This window comes from Gasterosteus aculeatus, chromosome 2 (assembly GCF_964276395.1).
Source record: "Gasterosteus aculeatus chromosome 2, fGasAcu3.hap1.1, whole genome shotgun sequence".
NCBI lineage: Eukaryota > Metazoa > Chordata > Actinopteri > Perciformes > Gasterosteidae > Gasterosteus > Gasterosteus aculeatus.
Window position 1 is genome coordinate 226,710 of NC_135689.1, and position 20,649 is coordinate 247,358.

A 20,649-nucleotide genomic window follows, 5' to 3' on the forward strand; every position below is an offset into this window, starting at 1 on the left:
CTACATATATTCTCCGTTTTTATTTAGTGCAGGGGTCCTAAACGTTTTTCAGGCCAAGGACCCCCAAACTGATAGCAAGGTGGAGCAGGGACCCCCTATTCTACGGAGTTTGGCCCGCCACCTTAATATTATCATTTATAATATTATTGTTATGACTGTTTATAATGCATATTTTATACATAAATATACATTATCATACATATATTATTGTCTAATATTGTTAATATCATTCTGATATAATATTATTCTAAATGTAGAGGATGTAATTCCGTCTCCATCCAACAGGGAGCGCCGCAGCAGTGGCCTCCATCTCAGTCCCGCCGCTTTAATTCAGCGGACAGAAGAAGAACACGATGCAGATTCAGCGGAAACAAAGAGACTTTAAAATGATTTTGTTCTGAATGAAAAATGAGTGAAACGTAACCGTCTGGTGCGGATCCACCGGAGGACCGTTTCTTCTTTTGCGTCTGAAGCAGCTGCAGCTTCCTCATGGTGAGTTTTCTTCTTGTAGTTCTTCACAGACAGATGTTTCACTGATGGAGGACAATGACGGAGCAGCTGGAGCCTTTGAACCCGCAGCATCACGCACATGACAGAGAATTTGAGGAGAAGTGAACGGAGTCTCGTTTGGCCCTGGAAAAACGCACTGACTGACCAGCCTTCAATTTAAAAACCATGTATTTAAGGACAGTGACGTGAAACCAAGTTTTCTCTTTTGTTACGATGCCACACGTGTGAAGTGCAGCGGAGTCCGACTGGTACAAGAGTCCGGTGTTACACCCCTACTGGTTTTCACCTCTACTGGTTTTCACCTCTACTGGTTTTCACACCTACTGGTCTCACGCACGCGTGCGTGTTGGTGTTTACTCCACAGCAGCAGATGTTCCGCCTCAGTGTGGTGCTTTGATGTTTTGTCCCACAGGGCTCGAATCCAGGTCGTTATGATCTTTCCTTTAATATACTAACCCTTTTGTTAAATAATGTCTTCATACGTGGCTGTGACGTGATAAACGCTGCAATGGATGTGTGATGCGTTTTGAAGATTTTCAGCAATATCTTTGTGAATGTGACGAATCAGGGACCAGAGGTGGACACATCTGCTGCTGTGAGACCAGTAGGTGTAAAAACCAGTAGGGGTGTAAGCGCCATGTTTGTTATTGTTTGCTTGTTAGCTCCACCCCCCACCCCTCCCCTCGGTGGTGGGAGGTTGGGTTTCAATTAGGCCAAGGTCAATATAATCTGGTGGATTACCTGGCACAGGTGTTGGTGTTTGTGGGAAGCGAAATGGTTTTTTGACCGTGGACCGGGGAAAGTGAACATGACAGAGTGAGTGTGACGGGGTGAACGTGACAGGATGAGCGTGACAGTGAGCATGACAGAGTGAACGTGATGGGGTGAGCGTGACGGGGTGAACGTGACAGGGTGAGCGTGACAGGGTGAACGTGACAGGGTGAGCGTGACAGTGAGCATGACAGAGTGAATGTGACAGGATGAGCGTGACAGTGAGCATGACAGAGTGAACGTGATGGGGTGAGCGTGACGGGGTGAACGTGACAGGGTGAGCGTGACAGGGTGAGCGTGACGGGGTGAGCGTGACGGGGTGAGCGTGACGGGGTGAGCGTGACAGTGAGCATGACAGAGTGAACGTGACGGGGTGAGCATGACAGAGTGAACGTGACAGGGTGAGCAAGACAAAGAGTGAGCGTGACAGGGTGGACGTGACAGGGTGAACGTGACAGGGTGAGCGTGACAGAGTGAACGTGACGGGGTGAGCGTGACAGTGAGCATTACAGAGTGAACGTGATGGGGTGAGCGTGACGGGTGAGCGTGACAGGGTGAGCGTGACAGTGAGTATGACAGTGAACGTGACATGGTGAGCGTGACGGGGTGGACGTGACAGGGTGAACGTGACAGGGTGAGCGCGACAGAGTGAACGTGACGGGGTGAGCGTAACAGGGTGAGCGTGACAGTGAGCATGACAGAGTGAACGTGACGGGGTGAGCATGACAGAGTGAGCGTGACAGAGTGAGCGTGACAGGGTGGACGTGACAGGGTGAACGTGACAGGGTGAGCGTGACAGAGTGAACGTGACGGGGTGAGCGTGACAGGGTGAGCGTGACAGTGAGCATGACAGAGTGAACGTGGTGGGGTGAGCGTGACGGGGTGAGCGTGACAGGGTGAGCGTGACAGTGAGCATGACAGAGTGAGCGTGACAGAGTGAGCGTGACAGGGTGGACGTGACAGGGTGAACGTGACAGGGTGAGCGTGACAGAGTGAACGTGACGGGGTGAGCGTGACAGGGTGAGCGTGACAGTGAGCATGACAGAGTGAACGTGGTGGGGTGAGCGTGACGGGGTGAGCGTGACAGGGTGAGCGTGACAGTGAGCATGACAGAGTGAACGTGATGGGGTGAGCGTGACGGGGTGAACGTGACAGGGTGAGCGTGACAGTGAACGTGACATGGTGAGCGTGACGGGGTGGACGTGACAGGGTGAGCGTGACAGTGAACGTGACATGGTGAGCGTGACGGGGTGGACGTGACAGTACAATAAAACAATAAAAATGACAAATGACAATAAAAACGTTTAGTAAGACTAGACCAGACCAGTGGTATCTGTTGGCCGACTGTGGGTGAGTGGGGAACACGGTCGTCCTCTGATCAGAGGGTTGGCGGTTCGATCGCAGGCCCGGCTAACCCGCAGGTTGATGTGTCCTTGGGCAAGGCACTTAACCCAACCTTGCTGCTGTAGCTGTGACTTCAGTGTGAATGACCTGACCTGTAATGTAATGTGAGTTACTGGTGGGCAGGTGGCTCTGTGTGTGGTAGCTGCTGTCATCAGTGTGTGAATGGGTGAATGATGTCAGCTAGTGTTGCTTTGAGTGGTCGGAAGACTAGAAAAGTAGTAGTGCAGTCCATTTACATCTGTAGACCTGCCCCCTTCCATCTGGCAGGCTGAGGTCCATCAGGACTAAGACCTCCCGCCACACAAACAGTTTCTTCCCGTCGGCAGTCGGGCTCATCAACAGAGCCGGCCCCCCACTGACGGCCTCTGACGTCCCACCGGTCACTTTCTTTCTCACTTTCACTTGTCCCTTTCTGTTCGCTGGTGCACTTAATTCATTTTTTAATATTTTAAACTTTTTAAATTGTATTCCTTTTATTTTTAAACTAACCCATAGCCTTATACTACTAACCCATAGCATTATACTACTAACCCATAGCATTATACTACTAACCCATAGCCTTATACTACTAACCCATAGCCTTATACTACTAACCCATATCCTTATACTACTAACCCATAGCATTATACTACTAACCCATAGCATTATACTAATAACCCATAGCATTATACTACTAACCCATAGCCTTATACTACTAACCCATAGCCTTATACTGCTAATCCATTGCATTATACTACTAACCCATATCCTTATACTACTAACCCATATCCTTATACTACTAACCCATAGTCTTATACTGCTAACCCATAGCATTATACTACTAACCCATAGCATTATACTAATAACCCATAGCATTATACTACTAACCCATATCCTTATACTACTAACCCATAGCATTATACTACTAACCCATAGCCTTATACTGCTAACCCATATCCTTATACTGCTAACCCATAGCATTATACTACTAACCCATAGCATTATACTAATAACCCATAGCATTATACTACTAACCCTTATCCTTATACTACTAACCCATAGCATTATACTACTAACCCATAGCATTATACTACTAACCCATATCCTTATACTACTAACCCATAGCCTTATACTGCTAACCCATAGCATTATACTACTAACCCATAGCATTATACTACTAACCCATAGTCTTATACTGCTAACCCATAGCATTATACTGCTAACCCATAGCATTATGCTACTAACCCATATCCTTATACTACTAACCCATATCCTTATACTACTAACCCATAGCATTATACTACTAACCCATATCCTTATACTACTAACCCATAGCCTTATACTGCTAACCCATAGCCTTATACTACTAACCCATATCCTCATACTACTAACCCATAGCCTTATACTGCTAACCCATAGCATTATACTACTAACCCATAGCCTTATACTACTAACCCATAGCCTTATACTGCTAACCCATAGCATTATACTGCTAACCCATAGCATTATACTGCTAACCCATAGCCTTATACTACTAACCCATAGCATTATACTACTAACCCATAGCCTTATACTACTAACCCATAGCCTTATACTACTAACCCATAGCCTTATACTGCTAACCCATAGCATTATACTGCTAACCCATAGCCTTATACTACTAACCCATAGCCTTATACTACTAACCCATAGCATTATACTACTAACCCATAGCCTTATACTACTAACCCATAGCATTATACTACTAACCCATAGCCTTATACTACTAACCCATAGCCTTATACTACTAACCCATAGCCTTATACTGCTAACCCATAGCATTATACTGCTAACCCATAGCCTTATACTACTAACCCATAGCCTTATACTACTAACCCATAGCCTTATACTACTAACCCATAGCCTTATACTACTAACCCATAGTATTATATTTCATTCCTCGTGCACTGTTGTCTTGTCGTCCATTGTCGTACTTCCTGCTGTTACGCACCAACCGCACATTCCCGTCTGACATGTTATGGCAATAAATGTTTCCTGATTCCTGATGTTAGTCTTTGTTTTATAACACAAGTGGTCTTTCATGTAGACCTGGTCTGATGTGGTTTTCCTTTGATCTGCTCTAATTAGGGTCCTTGCAACTACTAGTCGTAGAGGAACCTATTGTATTTCATAGAATTATTATTATTATTCTCACAAATCAAATGCGTTTTTGAGGCCTTTATCATATTCCAAAAGTTGTTACATTTGGCAGGCTTATCAGAACTTGTGAAAAATTTGATATTTTGGGGGTTTCGCATTTGGGTACGAAGAAATGTCTCCATAGCGCCCCCTAGAGAGGTAAAAAAGTACCTCACTAGGCCAGTTTCCCCCCCAATGTCCAATCAACATGTGCTCTTGGACATGCTGTACTAAAAAGTCAATCATGTTATGCAAATGCTAGATTTTCCGCCATTTTGAATTTAGTGAAAAACACGTTTTCGGCCATTTCTCCTAAACTCTATATCCGATTGTCACGACATTTTCTGTGGGTCATTATGGGGTCAATGTCCCCCTGCCCTATCAATATCGTGTTGATATCTTCTTGTGTTTCTCTTGTTTCTTCTCAGTCGGAGGAGGCTGCAGGACTTGAGGGAAGGCTGGCGGAGGATGGTGGAGGAGGAGGCAGAGCTGAAGGTGGTGGAGGGGGAAATGAAGGTGGAGGAGGAACAGGAGATGGAGCTGAAGATGTAGATGTAGATGCAGGAGTTGGAGGAAGTGCAGATGAAGGAAAGGTTTTCATGAAGATCCCTAAAGGTCCACTTTATTGTGTCTGCAGGAAACCAGAAATCAACTGTTTCATGATGTAAACAACTCCAGTTTATCAACATACGAAGCATCAGTCTTCAGAACATTTACACTAACTAGTCTGTCCCTCTACTTGTCCGTCTCTTTTCCCTCTGTCCGTCCCTCTACCTATCTGTCCTTCAACCTGCCTGTCCCTCTACACGTCTGTCTCTCTACCTGTATGTCTGCCAGAGGCTGTGACTGTTGCACTGAGTGGTTTCATGGACGCTGTGTTGGAGTTTCAGAGAAGGCAGCTAAATCCATTAGAGTTTGGTTTTGTCCGTTGTGTCGAGGTCAGTGAAGAAAATAGTCTGTGTGAGCTGTTAGCTCTGTGTTAGCCTTTAGCTGTGTGTTAGTTAGCTGTATATTTCCCTGTGTTAGCTCTGTGTTAGCCTTTAGCTGTGTGTTAGTTAGCTGTTAGCTGTATATTTCCCTGTGTTAGCCTTTAGCTGTGTGTTAGTTAGCTGTTAGCTGTATATTTCCCTGTGTTAGCTCTGTGTTAGCCTTTAGCTGTGTGTTAGTTAGCTGTTAGCTGTATATTTCCCTGTGTTCACTCTGTGTTAGCTTTTAGCTGTGTGTTAGTTAGCTGTTAGCTGTATATTTCCCTGTGTTCGCTCTGTGTTAGCTTTTAGCTGTGTGTTAGTTAGCTGTTAGCTGTATATTTCCCTGTGTTCGCTCTGTGTTAGCCTTTAGCTGTGTGTTAGTTAGCTGTTAGCTGTATATTTCCCTGTGTTCGCGCTGTGTTAGCCTTTAGCTGTGTGTTAGTTAGCTGTTAGCTGTATATTTCCCTGTGTTCGCTCTGTGTTAGCCTTTAGCTGTGTGTTAGTTAGCCGTTAGCTGTATATTTCCCTGTGTTAGCTCTGTGTTAGCCTTTAGCTGTGTGTTAGACTTGTATTTTGTTCCCTGCAGACAAAGACGCATCTCTGGAGATTAAATACCGTCTGAAGAAGACCATGGAGGAGAAAGAATTAGAGACGGGAGACGGGAGATCCACTCCCAATGCCAGGATTGACAACCGGCGCGGCTCACAGGTAACCTGTTAACCAACAAGGGATCCAGGGTTCCACAGGTATCCTGGTAACCTGTTAACCAACAAGGGATCCAGGGTTCCACAGGTATCCTGGTAACCTGTTAACCAACAAGGGATCCAGGGTTCCACAGGTAACCTGTCATTTAAATGGTTTCCATATTTAAAAGGCGCACCAAAGAAATAAGCATAAAACGGTAATAGTTTAAAAAGTGTAACATATATAAAAAATGGCATCATTCAGTAATAGTTTAGTAATGGTAAGGGTCTGTCCACATTTTAAAGCTGGTATGATGTCTGTAACTGAAGGTAAGAGGAAGCAGAACGTCTTTCAAAGTTCAACACATCAACATGGACAATGAGGATCGACCTGCCAACCTTCTGATCTAGAGTTGATCCATAGAAAATCATTGTAAAAACAATGACAATGAATATTGTACCTAAATATTCACAGCCTTCGCTCAATACTTTGTTGAAGCACCTTTGGCAGCAATTACAGCCTCAAGTCTTCTTGGGGATGATTCCACCAGCGTGGCACATCTATTTCTGGGCAGGATCTCCCATTCTTCTTTGCAGAACCTCTCAAGTTCCATCAGGTTGGATGGGGAGCGTCGGTGCACGGCCATTTTCAGATGCCTGGCAAAGAGGTGTCTAATCTATCTGGTGTGATTTGTGTTTTCATGCCTGTATTCCAGATCAAGCGCTCGGCCCGGATGTGTGGGGAGTGTGACGCATGCCTGAGGACGGAGGACTGCGCCCTGTGCGACTTCTGTAAAGACATGAAGAAGTTCGGAGGTCCAAATAAGATCCGACAGAAGTGTCGTCAGCGACAGTGTGAGGTCCGAGCTCGGGTGAGTCTCAGGTTCACAGACATAATATATTTAAATACATTATATCTATATGTATGCATGCAACGACTACTACCCCCGTTATTCTTCATGACCGGTCCGCGAAATATTGTCTGACATGAAAACGGTCTGTGAGGTAAAAAAGGCTGTGGACCACGGCCATAGACGTCTATGAGAAAACTACTTCTCTTGATTTATTCCCTCAGTAAACATTGTAAACACGACTTCATGGTCTCAATATTTTCAAGTCTTCTTCAATACAGCATGATGTTATTGACTGACAGGTCTCTTCCATTTCTTTGTTCTGATACTTTGTCTTCATCCAAGTGACTAAGATCATAAACTTCATATAATTAATTTGATCATACAGATATTAAATTTGTTTTATAGATGATGAGTCATTCTGTCCACAACTTATTGTGGTGTAGTATTGATTAGTTATTGATCTCTGAGTAGAAGATGCTTCGCGTCAAAGAGGAGGAGATGAGTCGCAGCTGCGTCAGGGGGCGTGGCCTGACAAGGAAAGAGGCGGGTCATCAGACAGAGGAGGACGAGGAGGATGAGGATGAAGAGGTGGCCTTCAGCGAGAGCGAGTTGGAGCTCTATGAGCAGTACAAGGCCGCCGGATACAGAGACTTGGTCAGTACGTGTCCTACCAACCAGCTGCCGGAACAGACCAAACACGTCTCCATGTCCACACTGAAAATGAATCGCCCACATGCAAAGCTGCAGTTATGCAAACAAGGCCATGTTGTCATTTAGCGGCGCCATTGATGCCTTTTTCAAACCTATGAGTCTGCAGGAATGCAGACACCGTCGCCTCATTAAAGATAAAGCTAGAGACGTTCAGGCCTTAATTCAGGAGATTTCCCCTCTCTCTCTTTCTACAATCATTCACATCTCATTGATGCACATCACTGATTCGGCTTCTTCCATGGAGTTTTTGTCCTTTCTCGTTTTTGTCATGTTTATTTCTGGACCTGATTCCTTCCATGGCCCTGCTGACACCTGCTGCTATTATCATTATTATAAATATTAATCACATTAGTGGCGCTGTCATAATAAACCAACGATACCGACTTCACTTCCTTCCTGAAGCGATTTCCCTCCCCACTGCTTTCTGTAGATGGAGGTTCTATGTGATGGTGGTTCTATGTGATAGAACCACTATCAGATAGAACCACTATCTGATAGTGGTTTTATCAGAACCTGTTCTATCAGAACCACTATCAGATAGTGGTTCTGATAGAACCACCATCAGATGATAGTGGTTCTATCAGAACCACTATCTGATTATCTGATGGTGGTTCTATCAGACGGTGGTTCTATGTGATAGTGGTTCTATCACATAGAACCACTATCAGATAGTGGTTCTATCACATAGAACCACTATCAGATAGTGGTTCTATCACATAGAACCACTATCAGATAGTGGTTCTATCACATAGAACCACTATCAGATAGTGGTTCTATCACATAGAACCACTATCTGATAGTGGTTCTATCACATAGAACCACTATCTGATGGAGGTTCTATCTGATGGAGGTTCTATCTGATGGTGGTTCTATCTGATGGAGGTTCTATCTGATGGTGGTTCTATCTGATGGAGGTTCTATCTGATAGTGGTTCTATCTGATGGAGGTTCTATCTGATGGTGGTTCTATCTGATAGTGGTTCTATCTGATGGTGGTTCTATCTGATGGTGGTTCTATCTGATGGTGGTTCTATCTGATGGTGGTTCTATGTGATGGTGGTTCTATGTGATAGTGGTTCTATCACATAGAACCACTATCTGATAGTGGTTCTATCACATAGAACCACTATCTGATAGTGGTTCTATCACATAGAACCACTATCTGATAGTGGTTCTATCACATAGAACCACTATCTGATGGAGGTTCTATCTGATGGAGGTTCTATCTGATGGTGGTTCTATCTGATGGTGGTTCTATCTGATGGTGGTTCTATCTGATGGTGGTTCTATCTGATGGTGGTTCTATGTGATAGTGGTTCTATCACATAGAACCACTATCTGATAGTGGTCACATAGAACCACTATCTGATAGTGGTTCTATCACATAGAACCACTATCAGATAGTGGTTCTATCACATAGAACCACTATCAGATAGTGGTTCTATCACATAGAACCACTATCTGATAGTGGTTCTATCACATAGAACCACTATCTGATGGAGGTTCTATCTGATGGAGGTTCTATCTGATGGTGGTTCTATCTGATGGAGGTTCTATCTGATGGTGGTTCTATCTGATGGAGGTTCTATCTGATAGTGGTTCTATCTGATGGAGGTTCTATCTGATGGTGGTTCTATCTGATAGTGGTTCTATCTGATGGTGGTTCTATCTGATGGTGGTTCTATCTGATGGTGGTTCTATCTGATGGTGGTTCTATGTGATGGTGGTTCTATGTGATAGTGGTTCTATCACATAGAACCACTATCTGATAGTGGTTCTATCACATAGAACCACTATCTGATAGTGGTTCTATCACATAGAACCACTATCTGATGGAGGTTCTATCTGATGGTGGTTCTATCTGATGGAGGTTCTATCTGATGGTGGTTCTATCTGATGGTGGTTCTATCTGATGGTGGTTCTATCTGATGGTGGTTCTATGTGATGGTGGTTCTATGTGATAGTGGTTCTATCACATAGAACCACTATCTGATGGAGGTTCTATCTGATGGTGGTTCTATCTGATGGTGGTTCTATCTGATGGTGGTTCTATCTGATGGTGGTTCTATGTGATAGTGGTTCTATCACATAGAACCACTATCTGATAGTGGTTCTATCACATAGAACCACTATCTGATAGTGGTTCTATCACATAGAACCACTATCTGATGGAGGTTCTATCTGATGGTGGTTCTATCTGATGGAGGTTCTATCTGATGGTGGTTCTATCTGATGGAGGTTCTATCTGATGGTGGTTCTATCACATAGAACCACTATCAGATAGAACCACTATCTGATAGTGGTTCTATCTGATGGTGGTTCTATCTGATGGTGGTTCTATCACATAGAACCACTATCAGATAGTGGTTCTATCTGATAGTGGTTCTATCTGATGGAGGTTCTATCTGATGGAGGTTCTATCTGATGGAGGTTCTATCTGATGGAGGTTCTATCTGATGGTGGTTCTATGTGATAGTGGTGGTCCCTGCAGTGGTCCTGTCGTATACCTGCTTACTACTCACATTATTTGAATCATTTCTGTCATATGAATTGAATGTATTGTTGTTCTTTTACTACTTTTTTAATTTGTGATTTTGGGCTGTGCAAAATAAAATGAATGGAATTGAATTGTTGCAGGTGTGGCACAGCGAGGAAGAGGACGCGCAGTCGGACTCTCTGAGAAAGAAGGCGGTGAAGGTGAAACATGTCAGGAGGCCAGAGAAGAAGACGGAGAAGAAGGTGAGGACGGTCACACTAATGATTCCATCACACGTCATTTATCTGACGCTTTTATCCAAAGGGTTTTGCTCTCAGTGAGGGAGAACTTAGGAAGGTTAAAGACCAGTGGAGCTGCTGCATTCTGGATGAGCTGCAGAGGTGGAATGGTGGTAGCAGGAGACCAGCAGGAGACAGTTACAGTAGTCCAGGAGGGAGACGACAAGAGCCTGAATCAGTACCTTCTGAGTGAGAAGAGGACGTGTATATAATGATGATGCCCCTCATCATTAGTCGGATGTGATCACTGCTTGTTGCTTTCTGATATTTCAGCGTCTACCCTCCCTGGTGGTGTGTAGTTATTCACCAACACACCTGTCCTCCTCTACAGAAGTCTGTCTCTGGTCCGAAAGAGGAGGCGAAGCCTCGCCGTCACAAAGCCAAGCAGCGCCACAAGGAGCGCGTCCGTCACAGTGAGCGAGGGGGAGAGGGCGGGACTAAGGAGGTAGGCGTAGCGATGCGCCAGTGTCTGGGACCAGGATGTGTCGTACCAACGAGGACAAACTCAAAATACTGTTCTGACGACTGCGGCATGAAGCTCGCAGCCAAGTGAGTCCCTTTCCTAACAGGTCAACAACAACACAAACAGGTCAACAACAACCTGAACAAGTCACAATTAAATCAAATTACATTCATTTTATTTTGTAGATCCCAAAATCGCAAATGATACATTTGCCTCAGAGGGCTTTAGTTTGTACACATGCAACAGACAAACAAGTCAACAACAACACAAACAGGTGACAAACACAAAGAAGTATAAAACAATGACACAAACAGGGTTATTGCACAAAAGTAGAATAAAGGAATCCTGGATAAGTGAGAAAGTCGCGATGAGGAGCAGGAGCTTAGTCCATACAGCTGCACACAGCTGGATCAGTGCACGGTCACGGCTTTCTTAAGTAGACCACGGGGTCCATCACAGATCTACTGATGCACAGATGGAGAAGACACGCACGGAATATTTTTCACCTGCTGAGCAGCAACTAATTATGGAAACTTCTGAGGAGGTGAAGCAAAAACGCACCTGCAATTAAACAGAGAAATCGCTGACCGACTGAATGCGGAAAGATTTAAAAGTATTTACTTACAGGAAAATTCCCTATAAGCTGTGTCAAATATCTTAATATACAATTAATGTTCATACGGAACAAACACGACTGGACAAAAAAGATCCTGCCACAGGTCGAGATAAAATATAGAACCATTTTGCCTTACACATGGTGTAGAAATGACCTACAAGACGCCTGCTCACATATTTGATCTAAAGTAATTTTAGCAGTTAAGAAGAAGGGGGGCACCAGCCGCAGGCTTCAGCCCAGCTGAGGAGTTGGTCCTTGTTTTAAAGCAGGCAGCCTGTGATGGGGGGATTCAGGGTGGCACAGATACTGACCGTGTGCCCCCTTCATACATGCCACATGCTCCAGGACATCAAACACAATCACCATTTATCATCATCAACAGCAGGTTCACAAGTGGGCTTCATGGTGCAGGAAGGAACCGGTGATGGCATTTAGGTATCGCCCTCATCACGTTTACAATTCTCACCGCAGTTTCTCCCACCAGCGGACACGCCCCCTCCCTGACACGCCCCCTCCCCGACACGCCCCCCCACCACTAAACAACTGCAATAGTATAAGATAAGATATTCCTTTAAATTCCAGACCGCGGCCGCCAAGTGACAGTGCACACAAGATACATGGTGAAAAACAAGGGCAGCAGCATCATGATGATAAAAAAAGACACGAATAAGAATCAAATTAAGTGAAATAAAAATGAAGATAAAAATGGAGACTAGTGCAAAGGCCGCAGTGACTAAGTACCAAATAAACACATGTACACGTACACATACTACAATGGCTGTTAGCTCGGCTGTTAGCTCGGCTGTTAGCTCGGCTGTTAGCTCGGCTGTTAGCCCGGTCTGTTAGCTCGGCTGTTAGCTCGGCTGTTAGCCCGGTCTGGAGCAGGCGAGCTGCAAAGAATAAATCAACACGGTTACTTGGCTGCGTTTAATTCAACCTGCTTTCTTGTAAGTCAAGGCTACATTCATCCAGGATAACATGAATATCCCGGCTTAATCCCTTATCCTGGTTTCGTGCAATGAAAGGGAGTTTGTTTCCACTGAGCCTTCTTGTAAACAATGTCTCTCTCTCTCTCTCTGTTTCCCTGTCCTTCTGTCTTTGTCTGTCTCTGTTTTCCTGTTCCTCTGTCTCTCTGTTTGTCTCCTTGTCTCGGTCTGTTTCCCTGCCGGTGTCCCTGTCTGTCTCTCAGTCGTATCTATGAGATCCTCCCACAGAGGATCCAGCAGTGGCAGCAGAGTCCGTGCGTTGCCGAGGAAATGGGGCGAAGACAGTTGGAGCGAATCAGGAAGGAGCAGCAGGCGTCGAGGCTCCGCCTCACGATGATGGAGAAACGCTTCCACGAGCTTGAAGGCATCATCGCCAACGCCAAACAGCAGCAGGTCCAACAGCACGAGGAGGTGAGACAGGAGACATACAGTTTGTAGACAGACAGACGTGTCAGAGACAACTGAGACGAGCTCTCAGTTGTCTCTGACACGTCTGTCTGTTTCTTCTCCTGTCTCCCTCCCTCTATCCTTCTGTCTCCTTCCTTTTCTCCCTCCCGGTCTCCCCTCCCTCCAGGTGACTGAAGGGGACGGAGAGGACACAGACCACCAGGTCTTCTGTGTTTCCTGCAGTCACCCCGTCAATCCAAAAGTGGCGCTGAGACACATGGAGCGATGCTACGCTAAGGTCAGCTGGTTCCTGTTTATGGATCCATCACAGACATCCCATAATACCATCACATACATCCCATTATACCATCACATACATCCCATAATACCATCACATACATCCCATTATACCATCACATACATCCCATAATACCATCACATACATCCCATAATACCATCACAGACATCCCATAATACCATCAAATTCATCCCATTATACCATCAAATTCATCCCATAATACCATCACATACATCCCATAATACCATCACATACATCCCATAATACCATCACATACATCCCATTATACCATCACATACATCCCATTATACCATCACATACATCCCATTATACCATCAAATTCATCCCATTATACCATCAAATTCATCCCATAATACCATCACATACATCCCATAATACCATCACATACATCCCATTATACCATCACATACATCCCATTATACCATCACATACATCCCATTATACCATCACATACATCCCATAATACCATCACATACATCCCATAATACCATCACATACATCCCATTATACCATCACATACATCCCATAATACCATCACATACATCCCATAATACCATCAAATTCATCCCATAATACCATCACATACATCCCATAATACCATCACATACATCCCATTATACCATCACATACATCCCATTATACCATCACATACATCCCATAATACCATCACATACATCCCATTATACCATCACATACATCCCATAATACCATCACATACATCCCATAATACCATCACAGACATCCCATAATACCATCACATACATCCCATTATACCATCACATACATCCCATAATACCATCACATACATCCCATTATACCATCACATACATCCCATAATACCATCACATACATCCCATAATACCATCACAGACATCCCATAATACCATCAAATTCATCCCATTATACCATCAAATTCATCCCATAATACCATCACATACATCCCATAATACCATCACATACATCCCATTATACCATCACATACATCCCATTATACCATCACATACATCCCATTATACCATCAAATTCATCCCATTATACCATCAAATTCATCCCATAATACCATCACATACATCCCATAATACCATCACATACATCCCATTATACCATCACATACATCCCATTATACCATCACATACATCCCATTATACCATCACATACATCCCATAATACCATCACATACATCCCATAATACCATCACATACATCCCATTATACCATCACATACATCCCATAATACCATCACATACATCACATAATACCATCAAATTCATCCCATAATACCATCACATACATCCCATAATACCATCACATACATCCCATTATACCATCACATACATCCCATTATACCATCACATACATCCCATAATACCATCACATACATCCCATTATACCATCACATACATCCCATAATACCATCACATACATCCCATAATACCATCACATACATCCCATTATACCATCACATACATCCCATAATACCATCACATACATCCCATAATACCATCACAGACATCCCATAATACCATCAAATTCATCCCATTATACCATCAAATTCATCCCATAATACCATCACATACATCCCATAATACCATCACATACATCCCATAATACCATCACATACATCCCATTATACCATCACATACATCCCATTATACCATCAAATTCATCCCATTATACCATCAAATTCATCCCATAATACCATCACATACATCCCATAATACCATCACATACATCCCATTATACCATCACATACATCCCATTATACCATCACATACATCCCATTATACCATCACATACATCCCATAATACCATCACATACATCCCATAATACCATCAAATTCATCCCATAATACCATCACATACATCCCATAATACCATCACATACATCCCATTATACCATCACATACATCCCATTATACCATCACATACATCCCATAATACCATCACATACATCCCATAATACCATCACATACATCCCATTATACCATCACATACATCCCATAATACCATCACATACATCCCATAATACCATCAAATTCATCCCATAATACCATCACATACATCCCATAATACCATCACAGACATCCCATAATACCATCAAATTCATCCCATAATACCATCACATACATCCCATAATACCATCAAATTCATCCCATTATACCATCACATACATCCCATAATACCATCAAATTCATCCCATAATACCATCACATACATCCCATAATACCATCAAATTCATCCCATAATACCATCACATACATCCCATAATACCATCACAGACATCCCATAATACCATCACATACATCCCATAATACCATCACATACATCCCAAAATACCATCACAGACATCCCATAATACCATCACAGACATCCCATAATACCATCAAATTCATCCCATAATACCATCACAGACATCCCATAATACCATCAAATTCATCCCATAATACCATCACATACATCCCATAATACCATCACATACATCCCATAATACCATCACATACATCCCATAATACCATCACATACATCCCATAATACCATCACAGACATCCCATAATACCATCACAGACATCCCATAATACCATCAAATTCATCCCATAATACCATCACATACATCCCATAATACCATCACATACATCCCATAATACCATCACATACATCCCATAATACCATCACATACATCCCATAATACCATCACATACATCCCATAATACCATCAAATTCATCCCATAATACCATCACATACATCCCATAATACCATCACATACATCCCATAATACCATCACATACATCCCATAATACCATCACAGACATCCCATAATACCATCACATACATCCCATTATACCATCACAGACTAATCAGTACTTTGACTCTTATGTCCACATGTCTCTGTGTCTCTGTCTGTCTGTCTGTCTCTCTCAACAGTATGAGAGTCAGACATCATTTGGCTCCATGTACCCAACGCGAATTGAGGGGTAAGAAGACGTGTCTGTCTGTCTCTCTGCTCTGGGACATCGAGCCGTCTCTCTCTCATTTGCCTGTGTGTTCCAGGGCGACGCGCTTGTTCTGTGACGTCTACAACCTGCAGAGTCAGACCTACTGTAAGCGGCTGCAGGTCCTCTGTCCCGAGCACTCCAGAGACCCAAAGGTACGCCACACCGACAGGCGGGGAGATAACAACAATATCGCAAACAAAGTGTCTGTCCGTCTTCCTGTTTGCCTGTCAGGTCCCAGCAGACGAGGTGTGTGGTTGTCCTCTGGTGAGAGACGTGTTCCAGCCCACTGGAGACTTCTGCCGTCTCTCAAAGAGAAAATGTAACAAACATTATTGTTGGGAGAAGCTGCGGCGAGCCGAAGTGGACCTTGAGAGAGTCCGCGTGGTAAAGGACCAACAACACAAGCAGCTCACAGGAGGGACAGATGTCCTCTACACCAGTGTCCCCAACCACCGGGACGCAGACAAGGAAGAACAAAATGACGTGATTCTCTCCGATCACATGCGCTTGTCCCTCTGGACATGTTTCCAACCGGAGACTGTCGAACAAGAAACCGGTCCGGTTGGGGACACTGCTATAGACGATCATCTCTGTCCCTGTCTCCCCTTACATGTGTGTCTCTTTGACCCTGCGCCTGTCTCTCTTACCATTTGCTTGTCTCTCTGTCCCTGTCTGCCTTTTTGTCTCCTTCTTTGAATCTCTGTCTGTCTCTTAGTGGTATAAGCTGGACGAGCTGTTTGAGCAGGAGAGAAATCTGAGGACGGCGATGACGAACCGAGCCGGATTATTGGCTCTGATGCTTCACCAGACCATCCAACACGACCCAATCACAACGGACCTGCGCTCTGCCAAGGACAGGTAGACAGGCAGGTAGACAGACAGGTGGACAGACAGGTGGACAGGCAGATCCAAAGTGAATGTGTTTTAAAGCACAGAAAAAAAGATGGCGTCCTCGTCTCATGAATAATTATGAGACTCTGTTGTTATTTTGGAGAAGTTGAAACAGTTGAAAGACATCCTGAAACCTTTTTTGGACGTCTTCGATGTGTTTACATGTTATATTGTGAATATTCAGGAAATATATTCATGTTTTTATACTGTTTTATTCCTGAAGTACGACATTCATCAGAGATCCAGTTGAAGCTGTTACTGTTGATGAAACACTAGAATCAAGCGTTTCATACATTATTCTGCACATCAATAATTCAGATGGCCCTTTCACAATAAGAGCTCAATGTTGGCCAATTACTTATTACTACCTTCTGTGTGGAGTCTGCATGTTCTCCCCGTGTCTGTGTGGTTCTCTCCGGGTTCTTCGGCTTCGCCCACAGTCCAGAGACCTGCTCTGGGCATCAGGTTTAGAGGAGGTGTGTGAATGTGAGTGTGAATGGTTGTGTGTCTCTGTGTAGCCCTGTGATTGGCTGGTGACCAGTCCAGGATGAACCCGTCTATCACCTGAAGTTGGCTGTGACAGACTCCATCCCCCCGCGACGCTGTGGGCAGGATAAGTGGTTTGCAGATGGATGGATGGATAAAATGTCTATTTCTTTCTCTGTATTTATTCATATGATTGTGTTTATTAAATATTTAACACTTTGTTAATGATACACGTGTAGATAGTAAGAACTAAAACGTATGTTTTTCTTTTATCTAATTTTATACCCAAATGTTTCATTTTTTATTTTTTGCCCATGTTGTTTCAAAATGTTTAATTAACCTCTGATAGTTTCATATTTTTCTCCTGTCTTTGTTAAACATTTTTTTGCTATTTGTGGTGATTAAATTGTTGATAAAAAGATTTGGAGTGGCCATTTGTCCATGGGACCAATATATTATTACGTCAAAGGGCCACTGATGTTTACTGTTTAGTTTCTTTTACAATATATAACACCCAGGTGCATGCTGGTCCCACCCAGGTGCATGCTGGTCCTGTACCTGGCCATGCCCTTAAATAACCTACAGGTGCCCAGTGTTAACCAAACAATTTACCAAAACTATGTATACTTAATAACAAAAAAGGATTAAACTAAATTGACAACAAAAACAGAAAAATCTATCTTAATATTATATCAAACCTAAAGAACTAAACAATAATATTTAAGAAAAAATAACAATAATAACTGCAAATGAAAAGCTCCCACAAGAACTGCGAAACCAAAGTTACAGATGTAACTGGTTCTCTCTAAGAGTCCTTTTATCTCATCTAGGTTCCTCCGAGGATCCGAGCTGGTAGATCCAGTGGTGCGAGGAGGAAACTTCGTACCAACATGGTCACACAATGAAACTACATCTGCTCACCGCGTTCTCCGTCATGCAGGTTTCATTCAACCGTAGTGACCACGACAACGCACATTGTACAGACTTACGACGTGTTTGTGGTAGAATATAATATTTTTTAATATTAGAATTTAATATCAAGCATTTATTGTGGAACGGATGGAAAGAAAACCCTGAGAAGAAGCTTCTATTTTTTAATAGCCGCTTCCTGGAGTAAGAAACGTCATCGGGCTGCGCCGCCGCGTCAGAGCTGCGCGACGGTTTATGTGAACCGGAAAAACCGAGAAGCAGGAAAGAGGCAGAACGAGCTGAAATAAAGACGCAGAAGAGAAGTGAGTGTCGGTGTTTCATTAGTTCTCATACTGATTTGGGTCTGTCTGTCTGTCTGTCTGCTCCTCCCATTGTTGTGATAAACGGTGGATAACACTCACCGGCCACGTGATCAGCTCCACCTTGCTAGTAGAAGGTTGGACCTCTTTCTTCTTCAGAACCGCCTTGGTGTACTTTCACCGAGGTGTTGGAAACGTTCCTCACAGGAGTTTTGACGTGACACCATCACGCGGTTGTCTGGACGTCTATGAAGAATCTCCCGGTCCAGCTCGTCCCGAAGCTCCACTGGGTTGAGATGTGGAGACTTCGAAGTCATCGTCATCTTTGAGATGATATGAGCTTTGTGACGCGGTGCGTCAGAAGATGGGACACTGTGGTCTTAAAGGGATGGACATGCTCAGATAGGCTGCTGCTTACTGGGAACCTTCTCTTTTTGGGCCGTCCTGTGTGAACCCCGTTTAGATGCCGGTAGATGAGCAGCTTGTGACGGACTCGGACCAGCCCGTCTGGTACCAACAAGCATCCACGTTAAAGTCACTCAGAGCCTCGTTCTTCCCCGTTCTGATGCTCGCTTTGACCTCCAGCGGTTTGTCTTCACACATCCAGGTGCTGCCGTGTGATTGGCTGATTAGCAACTGGTGTTAACCAGCAGTTGAACCGGTGGGCCGGTGTGTGTGTGTTACACCGCTGTACCACAGACGGGCCCTGGTCCTGTACAGCGGTGATCCATTGACCAATAATCAGAGCTGACCTGGTTTTCTCCTTAGATGCAGTCTGGATCGGACTCTCCTGATCCTGGTCTAAAGTCAGCCAGCAGGTCTCCTCAGGTAACGCACACAGTAACACACCCACACACAGAACACACACACATAGTAAGTTACACACACCGGTACAATGGGCGGAGGCAGACTGGTGACCAGTGGGGGAGAGGAAGGGTGACCAGTGGGGGAGAGGAAGGGTGACCAGTGGGGGAGAGGAAGGGTGACCAGTGGGGGAGAGGACGGGTGACCAGTGGGGGAGAGGACGGGTGACCTGATGGGAGGAGGCGTGAGGTGACCAGTGGGGGAGAGGACGGGTGACCAGGGGGGAGAGGACGGGTGACCAGTGGGGGAGAGGACGGGTGACCAGTGGGGGAGAGGACGGGTGACCAGTGGGGGAGAGGACGGGTGACCTGATGGGAGGAGGCGTGAGGTGACCAGTGGGGGAGAGGACTGGTGACCAGTGGGGGAGAGGACTGGTGACCAGTGGGGGAGAGGAAGGGTGACCAGTGGGGGAGAGGACGGGTGACCAGTGGGGAAAGGACGGGTGACCAGTGGGGGAGAGGACGGGTGACCTGATGGGAGGAGGCGTGAGTGACCAGTGGGGGAGAGGACGGGTGACCAGGGGGGAGAGGACGGGTGACCAGTGGGGGAGAGGACGGGTGACCAGTGGGGGAGAGGACGGGTG

The 20,649-nt window shown here is 44.6% G+C and overlaps 1 protein-coding gene and 1 long non-coding RNA gene across 3 annotated transcripts; both read left to right on the forward strand.

Moving 5' to 3' along the window:
• Nucleotides 1–308: 308 nt before the first annotated feature.
• cxxc1a (CXXC finger protein 1a) lies at nt 309–18,392 on the forward strand. The gene is made up of 14 exons (XM_040170043.2): nt 309–492; nt 5,271–5,506; nt 5,680–5,780; nt 6,397–6,518; nt 7,210–7,365; nt 7,819–8,001; nt 10,695–10,796; nt 11,164–11,381; nt 13,101–13,308; nt 13,472–13,582; nt 16,526–16,575; nt 16,652–16,748; nt 16,828–16,980; nt 17,312–18,392. Exons 1-14 carry the CDS (start codon nt 490–492, stop codon nt 17,456–17,458), a joined length of 1,887 nt encoding a protein of 628 aa, XP_040025977.2. The 5' UTR covers nt 309–489; the 3' UTR covers nt 17,459–18,392.
• Nucleotides 18,393–18,736: 344 nt separating this feature from the next.
• LOC144383454 (uncharacterized) lies at nt 18,737–20,030 on the forward strand. Of its 2 annotated transcripts, none has more exons than XR_013450859.1 (3): nt 18,737–18,974; nt 19,075–19,205; nt 19,971–20,030. It is a non-coding gene; the product is annotated as an uncharacterized LOC144383454 (long non-coding RNA). The 2 variants fall into 2 exon arrangements; XR_013450861.1 differs by having other exon boundaries at nt 18,802–18,974; nt 19,058–19,205.
• The last annotated feature ends 619 nt before the right edge of the window (nt 20,031–20,649 follow it).

Excerpts from the sequence above, each read along its gene's own strand:
- cxxc1a (XM_040170043.2), top strand. Across the intron at positions 6,519-7,209 it reads ACAACCGGCGCGGCTCACAG|ATCAAGCGCTCGGCCCGGAT; the intron begins GTAACCTGTTAA and ends CCTGTATTCCAG. Across the intron at positions 8,002-10,694 it reads CCGCCGGATACAGAGACTTG|GTGTGGCACAGCGAGGAAGA; the intron begins GTCAGTACGTGT and ends GAATTGTTGCAG.